The following is a 16,481-nucleotide window of genomic DNA, read 5'->3' as shown; positions in this document are numbered from 1 at the left end:
TAGGATTAAGCGCAGGTAGATCAAGTAGAAATGAGCGTCTGGTGTTTTGTACGATAACGGAATTCCAATGAAGCTAAAAGGTAAGTTTAATAAGACTATAGTGAGACCCAACTATATTATTTGAGTCAGAGTATTTTGCAAAAGTAGAATGTAAGAAAGTGGAGTAGAGAATGAGTGTAGCAGAGATGAAAATTAGATGGACGAGTAGAGTGACAAAAAGGGATAGAATAAGGAATTAATATACGAAAGAAAAAATAGGAATAACATCGATTGTAAATAAAATGAGAAAAAATAAACTTAGTTGGTTTGGTCATATTATAAGAAAAAAAACGGAAGATATAATGGTTATGGAAATACCGCTGAAGAAGAGGAAACCAAAAATGAGGTGGTTGGATGTAATTGGGGACGATATGAAGACTGCTGTTGTATGTTAAGATGTATTGGGATGATTCGTGTCATGTAAAGGTTTGTATGTATAGATAGTCTAAGTAGTTGGGATAAAAGCAAGCAAAAAGAAGAATAATCATAGCGGTAATTTACATGAAATTCGCTCCAAGATTTATATACAATATAATTTATAAAAAACACTATTTCACATTTTTTCATACAAATTTATAGTTGAAAATTTTATTTTATTTTATTTGTCTTATAGAGAAGTCAACTTTTTTTTTTATGCCAATTCACATATTTAATTAACTTATAATAATATTATAAAATAATGTATTTAAGTGAACAAATTAACTAGTCGATAACAATTTTTGGACCAGTTCTTCAAAAGTTATTAACAATTTAAAGTATTGACTATAAGAGAGGCATAAGGGATGATATTTTTATTAGTAGACATTTCTCAGCCTAACTCCTCCTCCGCCTAAGTATAAAAATACTTCTGAATTATAGGTCCAAAAGTTGATATACCCAGTTATTTACTTTATTGCGACATTTTCTATTTTATAAGCTAGTTAAAGATACATGTTGTCATTACAAACAAAATAAAATTGACACCCCTATAAAACATAAGAGATAAACATAAAAAATATTTTTAAACAGATATATGGAGGTACAAATGTAACTAACAAAAACCAAAAAGGACTTTCACAAAAAAATGGTTATTTCAAAGGGAAAATGGCTTGTGTTAAAATAATCACCCTGTTTATGTATACTTATTAGAAGATAATCAATAAAGATATTCAATTATACGAGTTTTTATTTTGGTTTTACTTAAATAGGTATTCAAATACCTTCCATAACATTTTCATATAAATAAACAAATAAATAAATAAATAAATAATTCTTTATCGTAAAATATAAATTAAAAATTAAAGTTTTCATTGTTTGTCTTTCTTGTCATCGTTAACTTCATTGTTTTCGTTACCACCAATTTGGCAGCTGTTTTGGTCAGTCTTGACGAAGTAGTTTTTGTTCAACTTGTATTTGTCTAATACTCCGTAAGCCTTTTGCAAGACGGTTCCAGGTGCTAACTTTTCACGGGTCATGATCCATGCATGTTCTTAAAACAAGTAAAAGTATAAGAGATATAAATCTTTCTATTTAAATGTTATAAAAATACTTACGGGTGTTGGCAAGTCCCAATGATGAGCATGACCATACAACAGAGTAGTTGTCGTAGTCAGTGTCTAAGATCATTTGTTCGGTACTATAAGGAACTGAAAATAAATTAGATAAATGTCACGATTATAGTTATTAATGGACTTTTGTAGTTCAAAAATAGTGATCATAACGATAAAATGAAATGAAAATATAACATTTGAAAGGTGCAAAACTTACTAGGTAGGGTTGAGTATCTGATACTTAATTTGGATTCGGCTCCTTTAACGATCAGTCTGATTTCACCGTCCAATACGCGTTTTACTCCGGTACTAAACAAATATATTAAACAAAACAAAAATCAATAAAGAGTTAAAATACACTGAACATTTAGAACATTGACAATATTTAAATCTTACAATCTATTCATGATTTCATTGGAGACCGTGAAACGGCCGTCAGCGGCTTTGGTGTAGTTTGATTTGACACAACGGGTACCGGCTTCAAAGATACTCACGTAACGTTCAGCTTCGTACCAGGTTCCCAAATACTGAAAACATAACATTATTTTTGATAAATTAACTAAAAGAATATTGATGAAACTATAATGTAAACATTTTTAAATTATCCTAATCTATAAAAAAAAATATTGTTATTACCACTAACTGTATGTAATATATTTATTTTCTAATAAAATTTAACGATCTCATTGACAATTTGAACGAGTCTCTAGTGTGTAATGATGCAATTAACTCATTGTATACACACCCAATGAGTTCACTATACTGTATGACTATAATTCTTATACCAAACTAAAATTAAGAACCCCTAAAAAACGTTCATTACAAATGAGGGACAAAGTGGATTTTATTTTTTATCGGATGTCAAAAAAATCATTTTAAATCTAAGTTGAGTTTTGATTGATTTAGGAAACTTTAAATAAAGAAGATTTTTTAATCAGTATTATTTAAATAACTTGCATGAATAGATAAAAGACGAAGATATATTTTGTATCGCCAATTTAATTTGAAATACTCGACAAAGTAAATATTTACTTCAAGTTATAATCAATTCAATTTAAATTTATATAAGATATATGTATGCCGACAATTGATAATCCAATGTCAACAAATAATAAAATAAAATATTAGTACTGTACTTTATTTTTAAACATCGTGTAACTAAGAATTTACAATAAAAATTCTTGTCATATTCACTTAAGCATCCTAAGTGAAATTTTAAAATGTATAAATATTTGGATAAGACTGAATATTTATGCTTTACTTCTTGCGAGTAGTTAAAGATAAGAAAACAAAAATGAGAACTCTTACCCTATTCATGTCAAAGTCTGGTTGAGAGTCAAATTCTGGACATCCTCCGAATCCTGGAACTTGACAGGCTACCATCGCAAATGATGTGCACGCCAAAAACAAAATCAATTTTTGGTTAAAAACCATAATTGTATATTACGATGTAGACTCGATATGAAACTAACTGCAAAAGAGGTAGATCCGGTACGACGTATAAGACAAGTGTGGCGTCCGATTTGCGATCCTAAGACTTTTTATACACCGAAGGCGGGGAGGACGACAACACACCGCTCTCCATCCAAATTAGAATATCCGTAATAACCGTGTTTTTTATTACTATTAGGCGATAATTCTGTCATTTCTTCCATTTCGCTACATCCTTGCGCTTTCCAGTTCCGATCGACGTCGCACAGCGTAGGCGCCTGGGCGAGAGGAAAAGGGGTGGTGGTTATTGTTGGCTCGGACAAAGACCAAGAAAGTCCGCGGTCGATGACGACGTGGGGGCGGTCGACGAACTCCATTGGCCTGTGCTCACGGGGACCGGTTCCAATACATATACGTATTTATTTATGTACGTTTATCATACAATCATAATAATACTATACATCTGTATGCATATGAGACCCCTGACCACGTGTCGCCGTGACCCCATAACGGATTCCGGGTAACGGGACCGCATAGATTTATTAAATCGTTTATTTGCTTAAACTTATAGGAAACTACCCAAGCGTATGAGTCGCTATTTGATTGTGTCTTTATCCCTTGATTACGTTGACGAGAGAAAATAAAGTGATCCCTAGCTGTGTTTATACGGTAGTTGTTTACTTATTCACAAAGAGAGGATAAAAAGAGTAAACCAATAAAGGAAAGATTAGTTTATATTTTGCAATTCAAAGTAAAATAAATTAGTCAGTACGCAAATAACTTCATCAAGATATAGAAAATATCGATTAACGTATTTTTTTTATATGATTAAGAAAAAGAAGAACCTACAAATTATGGAATATTGAGTTATAAATTTGTAGGTCAAACGGCCGTGGTACCGAAATCGCGAATTTATAATTCCTGTTTTACTTAAGAGGTCATGTCTCAGATCGCACGATTCCAGTTGCAGAAGTAAAATTGGCATTATCCATTGATATTTTTAATAGTATGATACCGTTTAGTGTTACATTATTCACCAATGGTACGTCATCGAGCCGGGTAAGCTCTACGAATAAAGAAATTATTCAGTAAAAGTTAGCACTTGTAATGGATATATTGTTTTTTCATTGACTGGAATCTAAAGTACTTTTCTTATACAAATCAAGAAATTTTGGGAAATACATAAACATTAAACGAGTTCCTTGTGTATTTTATCTATACTCCTTTCATCGGTTCTCAGAACGTGGTTACAACTTTTTTTTCAAACGAGGCACGTCACAGTGTATTTTGCTGCCAAATGACTTGTCTTTATTCATATCGTTTCTCACTTTCTAATGATATTTATAGTATTATCAAATAAAAATCATACTGCAAAACTCATACAATTGCTGTTTTAAATAATTAATATTGACATACATGTACAACGCAGGTATTATACCCGACAAAATTTTTTATTATTTTCTAGAAAACCAATTATTAAAGTATCTTTTATTAAAATTATGCTAAATACATCCATTAATTTGTACTTTCTAGGCTATTTTCGTTTGTTAACATCGTTTATTAAAACTTAACTTAATGGAATTGGTGTATTTATAGAACTATTTTCAATACAATACTATGTTAATTGATAAAAAATTTCATAATGAATGAACAATTCGATTTCTTTTGCATACCTTGCGAATTTTTTTAGTGATTTTTCACGATCAAGTTATGAATAAGTTACACTAATTTTATAATGCTTTCTTGTTCTATTTTATCAGAATATTATTCAGCATTCATCATTTATGAGTTACAATTTATATATTAGTAACATAAAACACATATTTTTGTATCAAAATTTTGATAATAGTAAAAAATATAAAATTGTTCTTAATAATTGTCTTTTATCCTCATAAATTTATAAAAACACAACCCATGTTTGAAATCATAGTTATGTCAGTGAATTTAATAATGGTAAAAATAGATTTTATGATATAATTAAATAGATACTGTCGAATAACTAATATGTTTGATGTGTAATGCGAGTCTTAGAAAGACGAACAATAGAAACAAGTATCAAGAAGAAAGTTTATTTCCCACAAAAACAACTTAACAGTTTTAATAGTCTATAATAAACGTGATCATGATATTTTAGAAATATGATAAAACAACAGAAAGATATAGATTTACGATTACTACATTTATTGGGTTAAAGATCCTACGATTCTAACGTTTATAACCGTAAACAAATTTAGTGTTTTACATCTTCACCAAATGAAATTACTACAGAGTGGTTACAGTGTCGAACATATCCAACTGATAACATTTAAACCTTTTGATACAATTAAAATTTCGCTATAATTTTTTTGAAACGAATTTTTACATTCTTAGATTACGTTAAAATCATATTTTGTATTATTTAACTAAATGAAAACAGAGTTATAATTTTATCTTTAAATATTTATAATCGAAAGTTATAAGAGTTGTCAGTTAAATCTGTTTTACTCTGTATACTTCAATTATAAATAAACGTTGACATTACATTTAGGCTATCTAAATAAAGTACTTTAGAGTAATGCATTTACTTGAATCGTTGGCATACTATAGCTTTTTTCAATAAGTTGAAACAACAATTTTTCTTTGAAGAAAAAATTAAAAAAATACAAAAGAATAATTAGGTTGATTAGAATAATTTTTAAATTTCCTCAAAATGACTCAAAGTGCTTATTTTAATGCATAATAATATCTATAAAATAGGTACAATTATAACAAGCTATAACTCGAATTTAACAAATATTTTATAATTTATTTTAATTAAAAGTTATTTTATTACTAATTAAGAGAAAATGACATAATTGTGTTACAAATTCCGTTGACAACTGTCATTAATTTTAATTTGTCACTTTAATGAGTGTATAATTTAATGTTTAATATGATAAATCAAAGCGACATATTCATTAAGTTATTTTTTTATTAATTAAAATAATAAACATAAGATGGTTAATTAATTGTTTTGGTATATCATGTGTATAATGTAGATTGTGTTTTATGTATTATATTAGAACTTTTTTTTATAAGTTTTGATTACTTTAATCATTCTAATTCACATAAATACTTAGGGCCAATAGTTTCACACTATTTAATTTATTAAATAAAATTTCATTAGTTACCGACCTCATCTCTTTTAAAATGTTTATAAATTATATTATTATGATGAAAAATAAATTAAAAGAAAATGAACTTTAAAAGATAAATGTTTTTGTTTTCATTAATACTACCAGTTGGATATTTTAAAAAGTATTTTTTTGTATGTTTGTTATTTTCGAGTAATTGTATATAAGCATAACATATAGTTTATAATCGTTTTTTTTATTAATATTAAAAATATAAATGATTTTATAACCATATAAATTAAATATAAAACTTTTAATAGCATAAACAAACGTAATGTATTTTAATACTTGGACGAATAATGTATTTATAAATTTTATCAACTATCTTATTAATTTTAACTCTCAGAAGCTATATAATTTTTTAGTGCCTTAATTGTAAATAAATGTTCATGCCATAAATGCTTCAAGTATTATCAACTTTCTGAATATTTTTTTAAGGACATTTATATTGGATAACATTAATAAGTGCAAAATAAATTATCAACTTGTTGGCTCTAACTATTAATGTGGATGAATAAATAACAAGTGTTTAGTATTGTGTGTAGCTACTGTTCATTGTACGAATGTCATTAATCATATTTACGTTCAAATTTATAAATGTCACATTATAATTTGTACTATGAACATAATTTAAATGTTTATTTTTTTAATAGTTTTATATACGTGTTTAAAGAACAACCTCCTTCATTGATTTTGGGTTACTTCCAGTTTGTTACGTTTTAATAACGTTTTATTACATGTATGCTCTATTCAATGGCACACTTTATAGTATACGCGTATAAAAATTAACTAATATTTCCACTTTAAATTTTTCTCATGAAAATATTATCATTATTATTATTTTATCTTTAACTTTTTATTTGAAAAGCTATGCTATTGGGAAAACTTAAATGGCCTAGTACAACGCCATCATACCCCCGTTCTACATAACGAGACACAACGCTTTCCCGACTGATCTTAGTAGGCCGCCTAAACGTAAAAGAAAAATTAATACTGATAAATTCAAAATAAAATTGTCTGGTTTAAAACGCTCAAGGTAATTATAATTTTTCAAAAAAAAAAAAATTCAAATATGTTGTATTTTTAATTATAACATCTATTGATTTCTGTAATTTGTATACAATATTTCGTGTAATTTAAAATTTTGACGGCATGGCATATCACCAGATAGTATACAAAAATTTAACCAGCCAACACTCAAATGTACCTTAATTTTTTATTGTTATAATAAAAGTTTGTATTCATTCCAAAATCACTAATGTGTTGAACTTTCATCAGGAGTATATAAATTACGCACAAAATCACGTGACACGAGTGAGTATTGCCGATTTAATATAAATCAAATTTATCCAGTTTTAGCATATACATAAACACATGAATATGCGAAATAATAATTTAATAACGAAAGGATTAGTACTCATTACTAGCTGTCTGTCGGTTTTAATCCATCACTGAGCACTACTCAATATCCTTTCATCAAAAAACCTTTCCAAAACGTTAAAAATATATTTATTTTTATATCATAAATATTCAGTAAATATTTTGACTCGATTCGCCAAATTTGAAATTAAAATTTAGTTACTAAAAAAAGCTCACCATTCACTAACACAATCAATCAAGTTAATGTATGTTCAGGAATGTACCCCAAAATACTAGTACTCTAGGCAGACTCATAAAACGAACCTTTCAATCATACAGTCTTCTCCCAAGTAGGTTATTTTTGTTTTTTTCAAAATGGTGTCTCAATTTCAACAACAAATATTACTATGGTATAATGCAAGTGAAACCACATTTCACCAAAAGAGCAAAATATATAAGCACTTATTCAAGCTCAAATTCTAAATTGTTAATCCTAAAATATATTTTTCTTAAGTCCTAAGCTAATGTATATTAACGACAATGATAGAAACAAACAAAAGTCGAAATTATTTGAATAAATCTATAATAGGATTTAATTATCTATTTCAATGCTAGTACTTCGAGGTAGTTATAAATACACATTAATTAATATTACACAAATAAAGACGGAATGTTATAAAATAAAAACTAATAATAACCTCTAATTAAATTAACCGGAACTATTGGAGTAAGCAATACGAGAATATTAGATAGTTATTCTAACATTTATAAGTACTAGTGTTTTCAGAGTAAGAATATTGTGCCTCAGTATAAATGCATTGTATAAACTTTATATAAATGTACAAAACAAATATAAGCACGAAAATTTATATCATATTGTATACATCTAAATCTCAAATTTCACCTTAGTTACCTATTTTAACATTAAAACAAGAAGGATAACTGAAAAAAAATGAAATTAATGGATAAACAATTACCAATCTTTATCAAGATAATTATCATTAATTTCAAAAAAGATAGAAATTAAAAAATTGGAATACGTTAGCTTGATGATAGCAAACAAATAATATATCGCAACGCAACGATAAATTAACCACAACAGTTTTAGTATTAAATTCTTAATATGATTTAAAAACTCTCCATAAATAAAATAACAATAGTTGTCAAAGAACATCACAAAGCTACCTAAGAGTAAATAAGTTATATAATTAATTATTCTATTTTATGTAATGACTTTATTTTATAGTATTATTATTTGCTTTTTATAATATTTATTAGTTGTATTAAAGTGAATATTAATTGTATTGTTCATTACTATATAGAAACAATAGAATTATAACAAGTATGAGTATAAGTGAATAAATATACATGTATGACAATAGTTACACCAAAAATCATACAATATAACTGTAAAAAGAAGTTAGCAGCAAACGACAGGTGGTATCCGAATGTTATTGAATTTTATACAGTAGTACTTCACATTTCTCTTTCATTTCATTGCTTGAAATTGAAATTGTTGTCTATTTCAGATAGTAAAAACAATATATTACTTAACTTGTTCTGCGTTATTATTATTTAACTCGAATCCATCCATTATCTTAAATATAGTTTAATTATTATAATAATAATTTTTTGCTAAGTTATAATAAAATTTGAAATAATTATTTCGTTTATTTGACATCACCAATTGTTCAGAAGCACAATTTATATTTATCATGGAAGTGGGGAGATCCAAATTTCTTATTTCTCCATAATTATGCTAATTCAAGTATAATCTGGAAATAATTATTTCTTAAAAACTTAATCATATTAGACTAAAATTAAATTAAAAAAAAAAAATGAAAAATCTAAGCTTTTAATTAATTTTGCACTTAACAAATCAATTTGAAAAAATAAATGTTAATTGTAACTATAAATTTATCAATTGGATTTTTCTGTGTAAAATAGATATACAATAGATACGTAAGTTACTAATAACAATACACTTTTAAGATTAACGACAGGCAATATTAAAAATTAAATGTCAAACCAGTGTGATATTTTTATTTACGACTTTCTTTCAAATGTGAGGTGTAAAATCCCAGTAGCACTGAAAGTTATTAATGAATCTTAAAATATATTATGTATGCATATCGTATGAGGTTTGTTTATTGCTCAGCAGGTTTTTTTATTTCTCTACAATTATAATATATACATATATTGTAATTATAAAATTAAGTGGGTCAATTTTCTAGGTTTTGCTATTTTTTTAAACACATGGTTTTCCCTAAAATAGTTTTATTATTCCTTCTTACGATTCCTAGTTGAAATCTTTGTTACAAGTCTGCGATTCAAATACTTATGTTGAGAACAGACATTGTAATTGAACACTTAACTTTGAAAAATGCATATATAAGTTCAAAATAAAAAATTGCTTAATATATTTGGGAGGATGGACATTGCAAGACTATTAAAGTAAAATACGGACATTATACTTAATTTACTTTTATTCTTCACAAACTTCGTAATTCTAAATGAACTTGACTTAACTTGAGATAAACGGTCGTGAAAGGTCATTTACCTCAGATTTAAATTTTAAGTTCACATTAGGTCTATTATTTTTATTGTTGTCATTTTATATTTAATACATATTTTAACATAATATAAATGATCATGGGTTTGTATAGATAAAATCACAAATGCAGACAGAATGCCTTAGGTAATTTTGCTCTGAATGTGCCGTGACTGTTGCCAATGAAAATAAATCAAGAAATTAATAATAAAAAGTCGTGATGGATAGATTTTATGTGTAAATATACTCTTTTATTTTGTAGTGTAACTGAAAAATATAGTATGAAATCTTTTTCATATTATTTTTAACTGAAGCCGGATTCTCGTTTTGTATGAAGTATTATTTTTAATACACAAAATATTGTGCTATTAAATTTGAATGAATTTTATTTATTGCACATAATGAAAAATTGTATATAATTTTACTATTATTGCTGTATAAAAACATGATAAACATATTTTTCGTAGCAAATTGAGAAAAATAAAAATTACATATAAAATTCTACTACCTCCATTTAACGACACTGAGATCTATTTTAACTAAAACAATATTAACAAATGAATATTTTAATCTCCTTTAATTTTGCATTGAAATATTAATCGAATTCAATGGTCTGTGTTATTAATTTCAATATCAATAAATCTTTTAAAATGAAATTATGAATTGATATATTATAAATTTTAAAATTGATGATTAGAGATGAAATTTTTTTTTAATCAAATTAACTAAAAAAAGAATATTATAAAAAATCTTTTACTCAAAATTTCTAAAAAAAAACTAATTAATAAATGATAATAATAATGTCACATAATAAAAACATAATTGAATATTTAGAGTACAAAATATCAGAATCTATAAAAAATAAATAATAAAAATGAAAAAAAAATGAACTATTTAAATGTACTAAAATACAGTAGTATTTAGTATTTAAATAGTAGTCCTGATTTGCTGCCCGTTCCCAAATTATTCACTATCATTCAGTTTTCAAATTTAAATATCATTAAACCAATAAAAATTAATATTATATATGAACACGATAAATAAAAAAAATATTTTTGTTGTTCTCAATTCGAAATAATTAAAAATTAATTTGAAATTATGTATATGTATTTTAATTAAAACTCAGACTATAATAATTTTGTCCTTCTTTTTATCTTGCTCATTGTATATATATATATATATGTATATATAAGTAATGTCAATTTTTATAGTATTAGAACTATCATAAGGAATTTTGAAGGAAGAATACGTAGAGAAAGACTAAAAAAGAGATTGAGGGATGTTATTGAATGCGATATAAGTACAGCTGATGTGGGAGATCGCGTCAGGTCAAAATTTACGATAAGGATGGCCGACCTTAATTCCAAGTAATTGGAATTATTACGAGGAAAAAAAAGAAGAAGAATAACTATCATAAGGAAGTTGCGACTAAAAAATTTAAATATTCATAAAAAAAAACTACAAACGTAAAAGTTATAAGACTAAATTAGATTTCGTTTTGGAGTACACGATGTTCTTTGTTTAAAGATAAGTCAATACTTTCAAATGTGATTTATGTGAAAAGTTTACTACATGCTTTTGTACTACTTAATATCTTTAGAATGAGCTGTTTGTTTGACAAACTCCAAATAAAAGTCCACCATAAAAAGAGTAATTTTCCTATTTACTTCTACGTCACAATGAAAATATGTTGCTTGAACATTTTTTATTAATATGAATATTTCAAATGTACAAAAAATCTAGACATTGCAGCAGAGATCGGTAAATCAATAAACTGTAATCATATCTACGTCTCTTTAATTCTAGTTCAATTTTCTCAGTTATAATTTATTTAATTATTTAAAAAAAAAATTATGTATGCTGTAAGTACAAATAATAATATTCTTAAGTTAGTATTTTTAACTGTGTTGACTTAAAAATATTTTTATTTTAGTAATATGTGTTATAAATAGAGTGAGTGGTAATAAAAATTCTTATTACTAATACTTGAACTGTCTATTCCTATGTATGGCTGTTTTGAATATGAATTATTTTAATTTATGACTACATTTTTAATCATTTGTAGTTACATAAAACTTATATGTTTTTAAATGAAAAATACATTTCTTTGGTTAAAGACTTACAAAAATTAAATTAAAACATGTCATGATTTTGGAGTAATTAAATATTCTTTGCATAATAATTAAAACAAGAATTAACATAAATTAACATATAGTTGTATTAAATAATTAAAAATAATTTTCAGAATTCGTCAAGTGAACAAAAGTAAAACATGACAAGCCTTGAATTCCAGAGGACAACCCGTTAATTTTCATTAAATTTTATAGTTCACACATTAAAAAGTAAAACTGTTGAAATCCTTAAAGAGAACGTGATTGTTTTTCTTTTTTATACTTCAACAAGAACAAATGTGTTTTGTTAAAACACAAAACGAGATTTCTAGTGACTCGTCTGGATAACGTTAATGACAAACCGATCATCGTAAAATTAAAGTTCAACCCATGAGATCTTATATAGTAGTTGGCTTTCTACGTGTTCACATTCAACCGGTTTCATAACATTATAAAAATAACAACAGTAACTACTTGACTAAATTATTTTTCTTAATTATAATTAGCTGGCTTCACAGAAAAAATAGAAATCATTTCTATGGCTCATAAATCGACATTATTAATTTTAGCATTAGAATTTGAAAAACCGCATCGATCCCGTAATCGAGTGCTCACGAACATTTTTTTTATTATGTTATTATTGTTTTGTAATTAAAATGATATTTAGTTGACAGAAAAAACAATAACTACGGTCTTTTTATTTTTACAGACGCCATTTAAGAAAGTTATGGGTTACAATTGACCTGGAGTCAGTGATTTTAATCGTGTAAAATTCAAATAAATAACAACATAACATGTGCGCCTCGAGCGCAAAAAAATTAAAGAAATCAAGAGCGCGCCATCTCTTTGTAAAAATCGCGCCAATATATTCATTAAGTCTAAGAGGGAGAATACTTGAAAAAGGGAGATATAAAAGAGAAGGCATCGCCGAAAGACAAGACGAGCGTCAACAGTTAATAATCGACTACCGTCGAAGAGTTTCTCATAAGTATAGTACTTCTTACGGTTTTATGAACACAACTCAATAGTAGTATGTTCCTTATTTACCGTATATAGTAAATTTAATACTTAAGGTTATCTATGTTCATTTTTTGTTTTTAGCTGACCTGTCATATAAATTAAATGGAAACAACTAAAATCGTCGAAAATAATATGTTTTTTCCAGTTTCAATAACACTGTAAAATATTATGATCCAGAGCTTTTACCGAGAGACAATAAATTATTCCAAATGATAAAACACAAGTTGATCAATTAATATTGAATTAAAATTCAATTAAAAATTGAAATTAAAATTCAACTAATTCATTAAAATTAATGAATTAGTTGCTAGTAACTTACATAAATAATATACTATAACATTAATTTAAGTTAGTAATACATAGAAAAGTATATTATTGAATAAATAAAATCAGTTTTCTATTTACACTCATGATTATTATCACTCATAAATAATGATACAATCAAATGCGAATAAAAAAAATTACAAATTAGGCTGAACTTTTAACTATATATTTTTTTTTATTTTGATAAATGTTAGTCATAGACAAGTTTAAAAGCCTGAAATAACAGGTTATATTTATTGCAGTAATCCTAAACTTTGCACAACTATTTCATAACATGATTAAAACAAACTAAATGTGATGGAACAAATCTGCAGCCAAACTTAGATTAACAGCAAAATTTCATATGGGATTTACCTAAAATTGTAAAGCACGAAATTTATTTTACATGGGTTATTAACAAGTTTTCAAAAATCTATTTAACTACAGAAAAATTCAAAAAGAATTTAAAAAACTTTTTAAATATACAATCATTAAAAGAAATTTACAGTTTTCCACAAGTTTATTATGATTTTATCATAATAATTTTTTCGTTAACTTGTAAAATTAATAAAAAAAATTGTAAAGAACTTATAGTAAATAATGTAAAATTACCAAAAAGTTGTGAATAATTTTTCTATTGTTTATATTTTCTATAGTTTATTTCACAAATATTCTACAGTTTTCATAGTTATACTTCGACCGCCAGAGCAAACGCGTGTTTTTCAAAATGATACTACGCCAAAAGTAATTGCAGTAAAAAATATTAAAATCAACAATTGCAGAAACATATGCAGTTTTTTTAACATAACAAAATTTAAGTTCTGAAAATATTGTCAGTCATATGGCACCCTAAAGCCGCAATGCAGGAATCCAGGCGATCGCAAAATAATCTCGTCAAATCGGTAACATCTGTCTCGAAACTTCTCTCACCACTCATTTTATCTCGTTCTTCAATTCATCAAGAGTTCATGGCTTGTATTGATAAACTTTTGATTTTAAGTAACTCCACAAAAAAAATCACATTTTGTTTGGTCAGGGGAGCGAAGGGGTCACGGAATATCCGTTCTCGAAGAACTATCGGACTGCGAACATGTGTTGTTGCACACTCCAAACCATGTTTACAACTAAAACTGCACCTTATCAGCTTTTTGACTTGCTCACTTACAGTATTAATAGTTTTAAAAATATGCGTTTACTCTGACGGATCCTGTACAGCTTGTGAAATACTTGCCGTAAAATTATAAATAAATTGTGTAAAAGTTCTAATGTTTTTTTTATAGTTTACTGAAGACATACTTGTAATTTATAGTTATACACTATATCATAGTGTATAATACATATAAATTGTTTTACTGTTGAAGATTCTATAGATAAATGCTATTTTTAATATAAAATATTTTCAAATTACCGTATATGTGAATTTTGATTTCCTTATAGTTGTATAATAAATATCGGTCTTCTGAAGCCATTAAAATTCTATTTTGATTCTAGTATAATTCCCACCTTTCACGATTTATTTACCTGTCCCTTAACTACTAACAATCATAACGTAACATGTAATTAGAGATTACCTATAATACATCATTAATTACAATTTAAATATGTTGAACCTTTAATTTTACAAAAACATGATGTTTATTATTTTTAAACGTTACAATTATATTATGTTCGTTTTTGAGGGTAAAAAATAAAATTCATAAGACTATTTTTTTTAATATAATTAATTTCCTATATTTTATTCCGGATTCCTATCCGGGATTAATTTATAATTTTTTACATTTTATAGATATTATTGTAAATCTCAATAAAATTGTTGAACACAAAGTTTTTTTTAATATTTGTGCAATTATATCACTGTACTAATATTTTTTATCTGATATTTTATAAATAATATTTATTTAGAAGTATCTAGTTACTGTATAATGATGCCATTTTTAAAAAACACCAGTATATAGTATTATTTATTTTTTATTTAAGCCAATATATTTAGAATATTGGCAATAAAATTATCTAAAAAATGAAAATCAATAATACTATTAGTGTTATCTAGTGATTCAAACATTTTCCTTTTTATTGAAAAAAATAAGTTGTAAACAGAAACATGGAATTATTAAAATTTTTTTTCTTAAAAATTAATGTCACAATGAGAGTAAACTTAAGACCTTTATTGACTTAAGTGTAAATAATAGTTATATAATATAGCATATTACTAATATGCTAATGGCATTTGTATGTGTCTTAATAGCTCCAAAAATTACAAAACGTACCTTCCTCAAAACAAACGCAGAGAACTTGGTACTTTAACAAAACTAAAATCAACAAGACACCAAGAAAGTCTTGTTGTACCGCTCTAAATTATGACTGAAAAAAAATACAGGTCATTAATATAACTTTTGGTTAATCCAACTTCAAATAATTATAATTTAATTAGTTACTACTAAATTTTCAATGTGCCCATAAGGTCGCTTTGATAAATTTTTATCGGTTTTCGAGACAGTAATAATATAAAATCTGAGCAAATCATAATTTCTCAATTTAGCTCCATCAAAACGAACACTGTGCGGTTGAATTCTATAGTATTTCCAACCTATAATAGCGATAATGAAACAATGTCCTCGAAGAAGTATATTCGTTCCCAAGAACTGAAGGTTATTGCTTCGATTCGATTGATTTTTTCTTAATCTGCCTCCATTATAATTTAATTAGATTAATTTGGTCACAGACAGTTTTTCAACCAATACGTGTTCGATGGTACAAGAACTAGTATGACGGAAATGATCGCCACGAATGCCACAAAAATTCCGATGAAGAACATAAAATTTTTTTTTTATTAAGATCTCCCATTAAAAATTTTATTTCTACATCCTCTTGACCGATCACAAAAACACATAAAACTATAGCGCACGTAATACAGACAATGGCTCCAAATGTTTACTGATTACATACATTCCACGTGCAAGGTAAATTTTGTATTTATCTATAATGT

The 16,481-nt window shown here is 26.2% G+C and overlaps 1 protein-coding gene and 2 long non-coding RNA genes across 3 annotated transcripts; 2 read left to right on the top strand and 1 right to left on the bottom strand.

Moving 5' to 3' along the window:
• Positions 1-1,186: 1,186 nt before the first annotated feature.
• Positions 1,187-3,099, bottom strand: LOC126894172 (apolipoprotein D-like). The gene is made up of 5 exons (XM_050664980.1): positions 2,877-3,099; positions 1,965-2,095; positions 1,786-1,877; positions 1,572-1,664; positions 1,187-1,507 (listed from the first exon to the last, which is right to left on the bottom strand). Exons 1-5 carry the CDS (start codon positions 3,000-3,002, stop codon positions 1,326-1,328), a joined length of 624 nt encoding a protein of 207 aa, XP_050520937.1. The 5' UTR covers positions 3,003-3,099; the 3' UTR covers positions 1,187-1,325.
• A 4,193-nt stretch (positions 3,100-7,292) lies between these two features.
• On the top strand, positions 7,293-12,357 carry LOC126910564 (uncharacterized). The gene is made up of 3 exons (XR_007705270.1): positions 7,293-7,465; positions 10,177-10,298; positions 12,307-12,357. It is a non-coding gene; the product is annotated as an uncharacterized LOC126910564 (long non-coding RNA).
• Positions 12,358-12,370: 13 nt separating this feature from the next.
• LOC126910563 (uncharacterized) lies at positions 12,371-13,551 on the top strand. The gene is made up of 3 exons (XR_007705269.1): positions 12,371-12,638; positions 12,882-13,202; positions 13,274-13,551. It is a non-coding gene; the product is annotated as an uncharacterized LOC126910563 (long non-coding RNA).
• The last annotated feature ends 2,930 nt before the right edge of the window (positions 13,552-16,481 follow it).

This window comes from Daktulosphaira vitifoliae, unplaced genomic scaffold, assembly GCF_025091365.1.
Source record: "Daktulosphaira vitifoliae isolate Bord-2020 unplaced genomic scaffold, ASM2509136v1 Scaffold_1, whole genome shotgun sequence".
Taxonomy (NCBI): domain Eukaryota; kingdom Metazoa; phylum Arthropoda; class Insecta; order Hemiptera; family Phylloxeridae; genus Daktulosphaira; species Daktulosphaira vitifoliae.
The sequence above is the reverse complement of the archived record's forward strand: the minus strand, read 5'-3'. Positions and strand labels throughout refer to the sequence as shown.

Excerpts from the sequence above, each read along its gene's own strand:
- LOC126894172 (XM_050664980.1), bottom strand. The coding sequence starts at position 3,002 with ATGGTTTTTAACCAAAAATTGATTTTGTTTTTGGCGTGCACATCATTT. Across the intron at positions 1,878-1,964 it reads AATGAAATCATGAATAGATT|TACCGGAGTAAAACGCGTAT; the intron begins GTAAGATTTAAA and ends ATATTTGTTTAG. Across the intron at positions 1,665-1,785 it reads CAGATACTCAACCCTACCTA|TTCCTTATAGTACCGAACAA; the intron begins GTAAGTTTTGCA and ends ATTTATTTTCAG.